Source organism: Dreissena polymorpha, chromosome 3 (genome assembly GCF_020536995.1).
Source record: "Dreissena polymorpha isolate Duluth1 chromosome 3, UMN_Dpol_1.0, whole genome shotgun sequence".
Taxonomy (NCBI): domain Eukaryota; kingdom Metazoa; phylum Mollusca; class Bivalvia; order Myida; family Dreissenidae; genus Dreissena; species Dreissena polymorpha.
The window spans coordinates 130,107,023-130,120,751 of record NC_068357.1 but is presented as its reverse complement, the minus strand read 5'-3'; the positions used below and the strand labels follow the sequence as shown (position 1 = coordinate 130,120,751).

The following is a 13,729-nucleotide window of genomic DNA, read 5'->3' as shown; positions in this document are numbered from 1 at the left end:
TTTTATGCTTAAAATATTTCTAAACCTATATGCACATTTCAGTGGGGTTGTAGATGTTGACATACTGATAACAATAGAAGTCTTTATCTTATGTATCAAATATTAACTAATCTCAATGTTGGTGCTGTTTGTTACTTATTGATCATATACTTCCTGGTTCATAATAGTTGTTTTTAAAAAGTGAGTTTTTTATGATTCATTTAATTTGGTTGAATGTTCAAGTAATATTATGTGTTTTCTGATGAAATACTAGATTATGAGGATCCTGGTTCTGGGTAAATGGGGCTTAATGCAAGTGCACGAAGGGTCATGCAAAATGAACAGACTAATCGGAGACTACATTGTAAGCCCATTCATTAAGCCTAGTTTTCCAGAACTCATTGTTATTTGAAGAATGAAGAAATGTACTACTTGTTGTATTTAATTAATTGTTTATTTTGGCAATCTTTAACATACATATATATATTCAAAACAACATCAGTGTTTTTTTTCCTACATCCCATTCCCAATGTTGCTCAAATTCCCACCCCACCCCCCCATTAAAAGATATATAAACATTTATTTAATCTTTTATCCAGCCCTATAAGTTCACCTTAGTGTATATAATATTCAAAAAATACATGTATTTATGATTTCACTAAGCTATGTAAATTTGTGATCAATGACATAATGACTTTGGTTTTGTCCTGCTGCTGTGTCCAATATTTTGGTTACACTACATGGCGTGCCTGCTCGGTCTGTTTCAGTATAGGTCATCGGCACTTATTGCCTATTATAAGCTGAAACATACATTGCATTCTATTGCAAGGAAATTATTGTCAACAATGGGCTACAAGTTGCTACTAAAGCTACCAATCTGTGCCAATATATTCAAGTAGAATAACCTACATGTATGTTTCATGTACATTAATACACGTAAGGAAATACTTAAATAAACACCAACATCTTATATTTTGTTCAAGGAAGTGAATCTCTAGAACTGTTTAAACTGAATGACAGTAGTAGTTTTTCTTTAATTGTTTAGTATGTTTGCATCATGCATTTGCATAAGTAGGGCCCATAGTGTAGAGTACACAAGAGATGAATTTGTATGATAAACCTTTGTTATGCATTTCGTTTCATTTGAACCACAGAGCTACCATGCATAATTGCATTGAAAGTAGTTGACTACATTTACTATATGTTTGTTAATCACATACTAGAGCATACATAAACAATGATCATTACATTTAGTTATTGTATAACATTTAGTTATTGTATGCTTTTATTTTTTACTTTAAAAAACTTCATGCCACTAAATAGCCTTTTCCAAAGCCATTTCTCTGTCATGTCAGTATTTAAAACATGCGTACACAAATAATCAGAACACTGACATAACCAGTTGGACCAGGGGCTTTCTGTGGCAAGAATTGAAGTCATATAGGCTTTGTACAGTGATATTTAACCCTTTCAGTGCTGGAACCAAATTTTGAAGGCCTTTGCAAACAGTTTGGATCCTGATGAGACGCCGCAGAACGTGCTGGGTCTCATCAGGATCCAAACTGTTTGCTATTCTGATAGTATTCTTTGAAAAAAAATTGAAGAAAATGCTAATTTAGAAATTCAGCAGACAACATTTTAGCAGCACAACAAATATCCCAGCATGCAAAGGGTTAAACATATGCCTTGTATTTCAGGAACAAATGGAAAACTTCAAAGGGGAAAGTCTAAAATTAGAAGGTAAGTACATTATTATTACATGGTAACATCAAAGCCTCCATAGTCTTATAATTAATTAAGTAGCATCACTATATGGAAGTCCAAAACATTTGAAAAATACTTTATTTGATCCTATTACCTTTAGTAAATGTCCCTGACCCTTTTCTGTTTTGTATATGGGTATATTTTATTGCTGAATATCTGTGTGAGTTGGAAAACGCTCAGAGATAACAATTGTGGTCAAACATTGCTTACATAGTGCCTAAATGTTATTGTTTCAAAACCTTGTACATTGATTATGAACATTGACCTTCAAGAGATCTTAATTAATATGAAGGATGAAACAAGTATTGACATGTAGTTATGGTCAGGAAGACCCACTTGTGTTGCTTCTTGGACAAAGTAGATACAGGGATATTGTTTAATGATCCACTTAATATCTTCTCAAGGAAGTGTTTTATGCCCCCCTTCGAAGAAGAGAGGGTATATTGCTTGCACATGTCGGTCTGTCTGTCGCGTCCGTCCACCAGGTGGTTCCGGATGATAACTCAAGAACGCTTGGGCCTAGGATCATGAAACTTCTTAGGTACATAGATCATGACTCGCAGATGACCCCTATTGATTTGAGGTCACTAGGTCAAAGGTCAAGGTCACAGTGACCCAAAATAGTAAAATGGTTTCTGGATGATAACTCAAGAACGCTTAGGCCTAGGATCATGAAACTTGATAGGTAGATTGATCATGACTCACAGATGACCCATTGATTTTCAGGGCACTAGGTCAAAGGTCAAGGTCACGATGACCCAAAATAGTAAAATGGTTCCGGATGATAACTCAAGAATGCTTAGGCCTAGGATCATGAAACTTAATAGGTAGATTAATCATGACTCACAGATGACCCCTTTGATTTTCAGGTCACTAGGTCAAAGGTCAAGGTCACAGTGACCTGAAATAGTAAAATGGTTTCCGGATGATAACTAGAACGCTTATGCCTAGGATCATGAAAACTTCGTAGGTAGATGATAATGACTGGCAGATGACCCCTATGATTTTCAGGTTATATATCAAAGGTCAAGGTCACGGTGACCTGAAATAGTAAATGGTTTCCGGATGATAACTCAAGAACGTAATGGTTATGATCATGAAACTTCATGGGTACATTGATCATGACTTGCAGATGACCCCTATTGATTTTGAGGTCAAAGGTCTAGGTCATGGTGACCCGGAATAGTAAAATGGTTTCCGGTTGATAACTCAAGAACGCCTATGCCTAGGATCATGAAACTTCATAGGTACATTGATCATGACTCGCAGATGACCCCTATCGATTTTGAGGTCACTAGGTCAAAGGTCAAGTTCACAGTGACCCGAAATAGTAAAATGGTTTCCGGATGATAACTGAAGAACGCTTATTCCTAGGATCATGAAACTTGATAGGTAGATTGATCATGACTCGCAGATGACCCCTATTGATTTTCAGGTCCACTAGGTCAAAGGTCAAGGTCATGGTGACCTGAAATAGTAAAATGGTTTCTGGATGATAACTCAAGAATGCTTATGGCTAGGATCATGAAACTTCATAGGTACATTGATCATGACTGGCAGATGACCCCTATTGATTTTAAGGTCACTAGGTCAAAGGTCAAGGTCACAGTGACAAAAACATATTCACACAATGGCTGTCACTACAACGGAGAGGCCCATATGGGGGGCATGCATGTTTTACAAACAGCCCTTGTTTGATCTACACACACAGTAAATAGTATGAATGTATATAAGCTGTGCTTTTTAAAACAGGGCCTAATGCATTTGCTTAAAGGGTTGTCCTAGATGAGCCCATGAAGTGTGCACATGCTAATCATGGGAGACACTTTCTGCTTTAATATCATTTTCATTTTTAAGATTTCATTTTAATGAAAATTGTTATCGAAGCGGAAGGTGATATACCTGATTAGCCGGCAGAGGCCTAAGTTTGCTCCACACTCTTAAGAACATGCATTAAGCCCAATATACCCTGAAACATTTAAGACATGCATTAATTGTTACTTGAACATCACTAATTGGAATATCATTATAGATTTTAATTGCTTTGAATGGTTTTCATTGTTATTTTATTTGAATTTTCAGATGTTTTATTGAAGCCTGTACAAAGAATACAGACAAACCATCTTGTTCTTTATGTAGGTACAACTTCCTAGCTTTTGATATTTTCAGCTTCTATTGTCAAACTGTTCTGCTGCATTATATAAGTTTTAGGAAGTTTTATTGCCCCTGCATTTCATTTTAAGATGAAATGGTGGTGGAACCAATTTTTTGCAACAATTTTCAACCAAATACTGATGGGTTTGGGGGGGGGGTATAATTAATAATTTCTTAATAATTTTTAGCTCGGCTGTTTTCGGAGAAAACCCGAGGTATTGTCGTAGCCAGCTCGTTGTCCGCCGTCTGCGTCGTGTTAAAACCTTTACATTTGCTCTTAAATCCACCTACAACTTTGAAACTTCATATGTAGATGCACCTTGATGAGTTCTACACACCACACCCATTTTGGGGTCACTAGGTCAAAGGTCAAGGTCACTGACCTCAAAAAAAATAAATTCTCACAAGCTTTCATTTATTAAAAAAATGCACCTGCAGCCGAGCGTTGGCACCGTTATGCGGTGGCTCTTGTTAAATTTATTTTTAGGTACATACATGTTAAGATATAATTAAAATCTAATAGGCATAGACAAAAGCATTTCCTGGTCTGAAACACATTCAACGTGGTTAAAGCTGTTTAATAATTGAAGTGGACATAACCAGAACCATTTGTATAATATCAATAGACCACAAATATTTTCTGTTGTAACAATGATGTTATTGGGTATACACATTATTTGGGGCTATCAGACTCACTATTGATTTTGTGTGGTCAACATTTAATAAATGGATGAAGAAATGTTCTTGCAAAATGAATTTGTAAAGATGAATCTTGTTCGACTTCATTGTAGTAAATTTCACCAGTATATGAGTAATGATTATCAAGATTGTATGCCTTTTGCATGACAAATTGCCTTTTCTAGAATAAGAGCATTGTCTGCCTCAATAAGAGCATTGTCTGCCTCAATAAGAGCATTGTCTGCCTCAATAAGAGCATTGTCTGCCTCAATAAGAGCATTGTCTGCCTCAATAAGAGCATTGTCTGCCTCAATAAGAGCATTGTCTGCCTCAACTTGATTTTTGCTAAGAAGAAACTTCCTGTAAACCAAAAATGCCATGAAAGCATAAAGTTTTGCCCCTGATTAGCTTGTTCGGACTGTACAGGCTGAGTCGTGTTCTGAGAAAACAGGGCATCATGCATGTGCGTTAAGTGTCATCCCAGATTAGCCTGTGCAGTCCGCCTAGGCTAATCAGGGACAACACTTTCCACTTTTATGACATTTTTCGTTTAAATGAAGTCTCTTCTTAGCAAAAATCCAATTTAGGTGGAAAGTGTCGTCCCTGATTAGCCTGTGCGGACTGCACAAGCTAATCTGGGCCGACACTTTAAGCACATGCATTATGCCCAGTTTTCTCAGAATGCGACGTCACTTGACCCACATGCTGTAAGCCCCTTTATTAGCCCACCTGAGCACAACGTGCTCACGGTGAGCTTTTGTGATAGCCTTTTGTCCGTTGTCTGTTGTGCGTTGTGCCGCGTCAACATTTGCCTTGTTAACTCTCTAGAGGGCACATTTATTGTCCAATCTTCATGAAATTTTGTCAGAATATTGGTCTCAATGATATCTTGGATGAGTTTGAAAATGGAAACGTTTGCTTGAAAAACATGGCTGCCAAGGGGCGGGGCATTTTTCCTTAAATGGCTATATATGGCTATAGTAAAATCTTGCTAACACTCTAGAGGCCACATTTAGTGTCTGATCTTCATGAAACTTGGTCAGAAGATTCATCCCAGTAATAGCTTGGACGAGTTCAAAAATGATGCCGGTTGGTTGAAAAACATGGCCACCACTGGGCGGGGCATTTCTCCTTATATGGCTATAGTAAAACCTTGTTAACACTCTAGAGGTCACATTTATTTTCCGATCATCATAAAACCTGGTCAGAAGATTTGTCCCAATGATATCTTGGATGAGTTCGAAAATGGTTTTGGTTGCTTTTAAAAACATGGCCACCAGGGGGCGGGGCATTTTTCCTTAAATGGCTATATAATGGCTATTATAAAACCTTGTTAACACTCTAGAGGCTACATTTATTGTCCAGTCTTCATGAAATTTGGTCAGAAGATTGGTCTCAATGATATCTTGGATTAGTTTGAAAATAATTATGTTTGCTTGAAAAACATGGCTTCCAAGGGGCGGGACAATTTTCCTTATATGGCTATAGTAAAATCTTGTTTACACTCTAGTGGCCACATTTACTGTCCGATCTTCATGAAACTTGGTCAGAAGATTCATCCCGATAATATCTTGGAAGAGTTCAAAAATGATGCTGGTTGGTTGAAAAATATGGCTGGCAGTGGTCGGGGCATTTTTCCTTATTTGGCTATAGTAAAACCTTGTGAACACTCTAGAGGCCACATTTAATTTCCGATCTTCATGAAACTTGGTCAGAAGATTTGTCCCAATAATATCTTGTTATCTTAGGTGAGCGACTTTTGGCCTTTCAGGCCCTCATGTTCTTGAGTGTGAGTTGTGTTTCAGGACCTGATAAAGCACACTCCTGAGTCACATCCTGACTATCTGGTCCTGCAAAAAGCCTTGAAACTGAGTGAGGAGAATCTCCGTGTGTACAACTCTGCCTTTCATGGACTCAGCACGGTTAGTGAGCCTGTTGTGAGGGGAAAGGTGTTTAGGTAGTAATGGATTGGGAAGACACTTTCATTTAGTGTCTTAGTGTCTTAAGTATGTACGAGAGGATGGGATCTAGTGAGTATTGTTTGGGACTAAAATCCATTGCAGTAGATTCGCAAATATTTTCTAAGTAGAACTATGCATATCTGAAAGGTGTCAGGAAACAGCAAATTAAAGGATTGGGAGAACTACCAGTAGTAATTGCATAATGATGGCATATTGTGTATTAAGCATTTGTCTTAATTTAGGTTTTCTAGTTTATACATGTACATTGATTTTACAAACAATCTGGATTCAAGCAAAATGTCATGTATGTTTGTTATTGTGGTTGTTGCAGTCCCAGGAAGGGAGACAACTGGTGAAGAGTGGGTTCATGGTGGAGGTCTCGAAGGACAAGAAGGGCACAAGACACCTCCGCTATGTGTTCCTCTTCACTGACATCCTCATCTGCACAAAACACAAGGGAGGAGCCAAGTATGCTAATAATTCCTTTCCTTGCTTTATCACTAGATAATTAGCTCTGATTCCTGAAAGCATTATTGTTTTCATAGTTTTAACTAAAATAGACTTTGTTGTGCACGAAGCATTAGTGTTTGGAAGCAAGGTTAAAAAATTGTCACTGCATTCCTGTATTTTTTCTTGCATCTAATCTTAGAAGCATTTGGAGACTAAACTGACTTTAACTCATGGACCTCAAGTAATCAATGTGACTTGACTGATGTAGAAACATATTCCTATTTGGAGCATAATTATGTACTTAAAATTTGCAAGAATTGTTGATATTGTTTGAAACTTTTACAGACAAGTCATTCGCATTCTGCATACATTTATCATAAGATTTGTATACAAGTGCTTCCTGCCTGAGAATGTTGAATTACTCATTATTTCACCATAAAATGTGTGCAATTGTGTTTTAAAATAATATGTTCTCTCTTTTCTATTTACAGAATGAGAGATGTGTCCTTTAAATTCGTTTGGAGCCTTCCCTTGCATTCACTTCAAATGCACATCAGAGGTAAAGTTTGCACTAGGCACTTATGTAAAAAAAATACTAAAAGCTTGTCTTTTTATCATTTATAGACTGGCGGTATAAAATGGTCGCATATTGCATGAGACTGCTTGAGATGTCAGCTGTGATTATTGGAGATAAACATGCAAGTGTTAAAACAAACAAACACTGAGAAAAACAACAAATATATCTCACGCATGCGTTTCCTGTTCATAGTGAAACTACAACAAATTTTCTTATGTATAAGCGTTTGTCAGTTAATATGCACCGAGGGCTGATATGCCTTTGTGGCGTACAATGGACCATATGTTTGTATGCTGCTTTAACCAGATGAAATAACTCTTGTTCCAATTAGCATGGAGATTATCATTTTGATTCAAACTTCATGCAACACATATACAGTCCAACTTGACTAAGCGGTCACATGAGAACAGTGTTCACCTGCCTACTGCGGTCAGTCTAGATTGCCCTAATGAAAATCATTCTATATTTCACCTTATAACTGTCACCTGTCTACAACTGGTTAACAGCCAGTTGTAAGTGTGATGTTAGCTAAATATTTTTTATTAGCTATTGGCGTCTGTTTCTTTGAATGAGAATGATACTGTTATGCCGTACTTTTGGTTTATAACTGTGAATCCGCTATACTTTTTCGGACATGACATCAATGACACCTCACTGTGACGGTGACCTGATACTTAAAAAAGAAATGAAAATTATAGGAACTGTTGGATTTATATCAACAAGATGCCTGAGTAAACAATAATATTAGCACTGATAAACTCAAATGTTTAATGATAGGTTTGAATTAAAGTCAATTTATAGAATTTTCATTTGTATTAGTTTATAGAAATAATTGTGTTAGAATGCATAGTTATCCCCAATGAGCCTTTGTTTATGTTACACTATGTGCAAATTACTGGGTGGGTTAACAAACTAACAATACTATCAACCGACCAACCATCTAACAAGTGGTCATCTGAGAACCATGGTCACATGTCTGCAAGGTCACTTTGGTTGTTTCCTTTGACTGACTGCTGTTTTCAGGTTGGACTGTACACATTCACATATTAAGGTATGTGTTAATGTTTGAAAACTATGTGTTTTTTTTCCCCAATAATTCCTAGAGGGAAGCTAGTGCCTTTGTGATGCTAAAGTATCAAATTGTTAGCACCTATTCCCAGAGGTGGGTTAGTTTCATTGTAATTCTAACATGTCAATATGTATGCAACTATTGCCAGAGGGCAGCGTGAAGTATGAGCTGAAGGAAAGCCTGGAGGAGCTGAAGTTTAAGATAGGCAACCTGAAGGTGGAGCTGAGAGAGGAGATGTTGAGGGCAGATATCAACAAAGAGGTGAGTATCCTTAAAGCAGATGTGCAGGAAACTGCTGCTCTCTCGGTTGCCACTCTGCACATAAGGACTGTCTGTTCTCATTATTCTTGGGGCATTTTAAGTCCCCCAAAAGTGTTTTAACATATTTAAAGTAGTAAAAAAGTATTTACTGTTTAAACTTGAAGACTGCATAACATATGAACATAAAATGAGGTACTGTAAACGTATAGAAATTCGTCGGTACGAAATTTTGTGGTTTAATAAAACAAAACTAATTCATTGACACGTAATTTTCGTGGATTTCAAATTTTTGGGGAAGACTGACCGTCATGATAATTAATTTTTTATTAAAACAACCAGAGTAATCTGCTAAGCTGTGTTGACAGCAAGACTTGAGGTTAATGTGCACTGAAGCAGGAAAGTGTTGCCGATAATTGTCAATAAGAGCGATAAAGCGGCGCACTTGTGGGTCCCCACTCGCTAATTGCCATAAATGTTGGTTTGACAATATTTGCTATTCTCAGCGCAATCGGTCCCCTATTAGTAAAAATTGAGTAATAAGATCCCCCAAATACACGTGTGAAAACGGTTATGTCTCTTTTAACGTTGATTGGCACTAATTGACATATGTGATAAATCTGCAAACTGTTAATTTGACGATGTCACGTAAAAGAGAACAATCGTTGATATACAGTTTAAATACCGTTCTTGCTTTAAAAAGTATTATTACACAAACACCTATCAAGAAAACAACAAATTGTATAAACAAGCATTTCTCGATCAAACAATGTCTATTAAAAATGGTTGAAAACGGGAACAGTTCAAAAGAAAATGTCGGAAATGACATTCGGAAATGATGGATTTCGGATTAAAAATGTATAAATAATCGTTGGTACTTGAATTTGTGGTTCAGGGGACCAACGAAATCCACGAAAATTCATCCCACACGAAATTTAATGGTTTTACAGTATATAATGTGGATTGACACTTTGTCTGACTGCCCCTTCCTTTGTTTGTCTGTTTATCTTTTTGTCCATTGGTTCCCAAAAACTTAAATGATATAATCAGAAACCAATATATAATGATGGAACCACGACTGATTTCAGATCATGCACAATCTTTAAAGAATTATTGTCTGCATTCTCAGGAGTATTAAGCAAGGTTATGTCACAATAAGTGTGAAGTTGTTTCAGATCAATAAATTGTGAACAGAGGGACAGATTGGCTTGATATTTTACATGTGCATTGGCGTTGGACAGTAGATGGCCCCTATTGAAATTTGGGTCATTATAAGGTCAAAGGTCAAGTTCACTGTCACACTAAGTGTGAAAATCTTTTTGATCAATACCTCGTCAACTGATTCACCGATTAGCTTGATACTCTCTCTCTTGTATATTGGTCTTGGACAGTTGATGACCCCTATTGAAATTGGGGTCACAAGGTCAAATCTCAAGGTCATTGTCACAATAAGTGTGAAAAATGTTTTTGATAAATAACTTGCCTACAAATTGACTGAATGGCTTGATACTTCACATGTGCATACTCCTTGGACGTTTGACGACCCCTAGTTATAATACTTTAATATTCTCAACCCATTTGCTATAAACGATAGTGTAACTGAAGTGCATAATTCTGTGTCAACTAGAATCTTATTTAAGTCACATTCATATGATATAATTATCTTGTATGGTCAGTTTTGTTGCAAAATATCCTGTGACAAGGCCCTGTTTAGGGGGGCATTCGTCTCCAAGTATGAAGCTTTTGTTACTCATAATTTCACAAACCCTTTTATAATATGTATGTATAAATACAGTGTTTGTATTATTTCATGGGACTTGTTTAAGAATTCTATGCATTCACAGTTGTATTTGTTTCAGGTTACAAAACATGTTATAAAATGTAACATGGAAAGTAGGATTTGCCTTTAGGTTAGGCCAGTTTAGTTATTAGCTCACCTGAGCACAACATACTCATGGTGAGCTTTTGTGATCGCCTTTTGTCCCTTGTGCGTCGTCCGTTGCAACATTTTGCCTTGTGAACACTCTAGAGGCCACATTTATTGTCTGATCTTCATGAAATTTGGTCAGAACATTTGTGTCATTGATACCTCGACTGAGTTCGAAACTGGGTCATGCTGGGTCAAAAACTAGGTCACTAGGTCAAAAAAAAGAAAAACCTTGTGAACACTGTAGAAGTCACATTTGATGCCCAATCTTCATGCAACTTTGTCAAAATGTTTGTCTAAATGATATGTTGGTTGAATTCATTAATAGTTCCAGTCCGTTGAAAAACATGGCCGCCAGGGGACGGGGCAGTATTCCTTATATGGCTATAGAGAAACCTTGTGAACACTCTAGAAGTCACAATTTTTGCTCAATCATCATGAAACTTGTTCAAAACATTGGTTTCATTGATATCTCGGACGAGTTCAAAAATGGTCCAGATCGGTGTAAAAACATGGCCGCCAGGGGGCGGGGCAGTTTTCCTAATATGGCTATAGTAAAACCTTGTTAACACTCTAGAGGCCACATTAATTGTTCAATCTTCATGCAATTTGGTCAGAAGATTGGTCTGTATGATATCTTGGATGAGTTTGAAAACGATTACGTTTGCTTGAAAATCATGGCTGCCAAGGGGCGGAGCATTTTTGCTTATATGGCTATAGAAAAACCCTGTGAACACTCTAAAGACCACATTTATTGTCCAATTTTCTGATATTTGGTCAGAAGATTGGTTTCAATGATATCTTGGATGAGTTCGATAATGGTTACGTTTGCTCAAAAACATGGCTGCCAAGGGGCGGGGCATTTTTTCTTATATGGCTATATTTGGCTATAGTAAAATCTTGTTAACACTCTAGAGGCCACATTTATTGTCAGATCTTCCTGAAACTTGGTCAGAAGATTCATCCCAGTAATAGCTTGGACAAGTAAAAAAATGATGCCGGTTGGTTGAAAAACATGGCCACCAGGGGGGCGGGGCATTTTTCCTTATATGGCTATATTTGGCTATAGTAAAATCTTGTTAACACTCTAGAGGCCACATTTATTGTCAGATCTTCCTGAAACTTGGTCAGAAGATTCATCCCAGTAATAGCTTGGACAAGTAAAAAAATGATGCCGGTTGGTTGAAAATCATGGCCGCCAGGGGGCGGGGCATTTTTCCTTATATGGCTATAGTAAAACCTTGTTAACACTCTAGAAGACACATTTATTTTCTGATCTTTACGAACCTTGGTCAGAAGATTTGTCCTAATGATATCTTGGATGAGTTTGAAAATGGTTTCGGTTGCTTAAAAAACATGGCCACCAGGGGCAGGGCATTTTTCCTGATATGGCTATATATCATGCTTTTGTAAAACCTTGTTAACACTCTAGAGGCCACATTTATTGTCCGATCATCATGAAACTTAATCAGATGATTTGTCCCAATAATATCTTGGATGGGTTCGAAAATGGTTCGGGTTGGTGGAAAAACATGGCCGCCAAGGGGGCGTGGCATTTTTCCTTATATAGCTATTATATATATATATATAGTTATACCTTGTTAACACTCTAGAAGTCGTATTTATTGTACGATCATCATGAAACTTTGTCAGAAGATTTGTCCCAATGATATATAAGTACGAAAATGGTTCCAGTTGCTTGAAAAACATGGCCACCAGTGGGCTGGGCATTTTTCCTTATATGGAATTATGAATCTTCATTAAACTTTGTCAGTATATTTGTTTAAATGATAACTTGGATGTGTATGAAAATGTTTCTGGTCTGTTGAAAAACGTGGCTGCCAGGGTGTTCATTAGTCATGAAAGTTGGTAAGAACATTTTGTTCTAATGACATCTTGGGATGCACAGAACAGGTCAGTTCCTTTGAATCTCAGGTGAGCGAAAGGCCCTCTTGTTTCTAATGTCAATATTTTTTTTCCACAGAAGCACTTTTCTCTGACCCAGAAGAAAGCGGTAAGGAATGTGGAGAAGCTGAAGAAGAAGATTCAGGAGCAGGAGGCGAGCTTGGTGGAGGGGTTACCACGGTTACCATTGAACCTCACTGTGGAAAGGTTTGCGCCCCGCACCTTCCTCTTTCCCACGGACTACGAGCGAGAGGAGTGGAGGGAGGCCATTGAGTCTCAGCGCGTCAAATGTCAACGTAAGAGCTGTATTTGATTTTCAGTAACTGAACCCATTATGCCCATGGAGAGGGAGATATTTTGGAGTTTTTCTGAAATTCGGTCATTTTTAGCTCATCTAATTTTTGAAAAAAAATTATGAGCTATTGTCATCACCTTGGCGTCGGCGTTGGCGTCTGGTTAAGTTTTGTGTTTAGATCCATTTTATTCCTTAAGTATCAAAGCTATTGCTTTCATACTTGCAACACTTACTAACTATCATAAGGGGACTGTGCAGGCAAAGTTATGTAAATCTGACTGGCATTTTGACAGAATTATGTGCCCTTTTTATACTTAGAAAATTGAAAATTTTGGTTAAGTTTTGTGTTTAGATCCACTTTATTCCTTAAGTATCAAAGCTATTGCTTTCATACTTGCAACACTTAATAACTATCATAAGGGGACTGTGCAGGCAAAGTTATGTAACTCTGACTGGCATTTTGACAGAATTATTTGCCCTTTTTATACTTAGAAAATTGAAAATTTGGTAAAGTTTTGTGTTTAGGTCCACTTTATTCCTACAGGATCAAAGCTATTGCTTTCATACTTGCAACACTTATTAACTATCATGAGGGGACTGTGCAGGCACAGTTATGTAACTCTGACTGGCATTTGGACGGAATTATGGGCCCTTTATACTTAGAAAATTTGGTTTAGTTTTGTGTTTTGGTCCACTTTACCCCTAAAGTATC

At 37.2% G+C, this 13,729-nt stretch overlaps 4 protein-coding genes across 24 annotated transcripts in view; 2 read left to right on the top strand and 2 right to left on the bottom strand.

The window, feature by feature from the left end:
- Positions 1–13,729, top strand: part of LOC127871441 (coiled-coil domain-containing protein 74B-like) — a 187,249-nt gene that overhangs the window by 11,212 nt on the left and 162,308 nt on the right. The gene's annotated exons all lie outside the window — the stretch shown is intronic.
- Positions 1–13,729, bottom strand: part of LOC127871440 (nucleoredoxin-like) — a 205,077-nt gene that overhangs the window by 58,661 nt on the left and 132,687 nt on the right. The window lies entirely within an intron of this gene.
- Positions 1–13,729, bottom strand: part of LOC127871444 (synaptosomal-associated protein 29-like) — a 153,279-nt gene that overhangs the window by 86,074 nt on the left and 53,476 nt on the right. The gene's annotated exons all lie outside the window — the stretch shown is intronic.
- Positions 1–13,729, top strand: part of LOC127871437 (breakpoint cluster region protein-like) — a 232,114-nt gene that overhangs the window by 182,879 nt on the left and 35,506 nt on the right. For 2 of the 19 annotated variants that reach the window (XM_052414367.1, XM_052414370.1), the window contains 7 exons: positions 1,677–1,719; positions 3,826–3,878; positions 6,381–6,497; positions 6,868–7,004; positions 7,478–7,545; positions 8,781–8,893; positions 12,802–13,018. The exons of 9 other annotated variants lie outside the window; for them this stretch is intronic. In XM_052414367.1, the coding sequence (XP_052270327.1) occupies positions 1,677–1,719; positions 3,826–3,878; positions 6,381–6,497; positions 6,868–7,004; positions 7,478–7,545; positions 8,781–8,893; positions 12,802–13,018 (748 nt within the window). The remainder of the gene's footprint in view (positions 1–1,676; positions 1,720–3,825; positions 3,879–6,380; positions 6,498–6,867; positions 7,005–7,477; positions 7,546–8,780; positions 8,894–12,801; positions 13,019–13,729) is intronic. 8 more of the 19 variants (XM_052414366.1, XM_052414371.1, XM_052414365.1 and 5 more) reach the window with 6 other exon arrangements.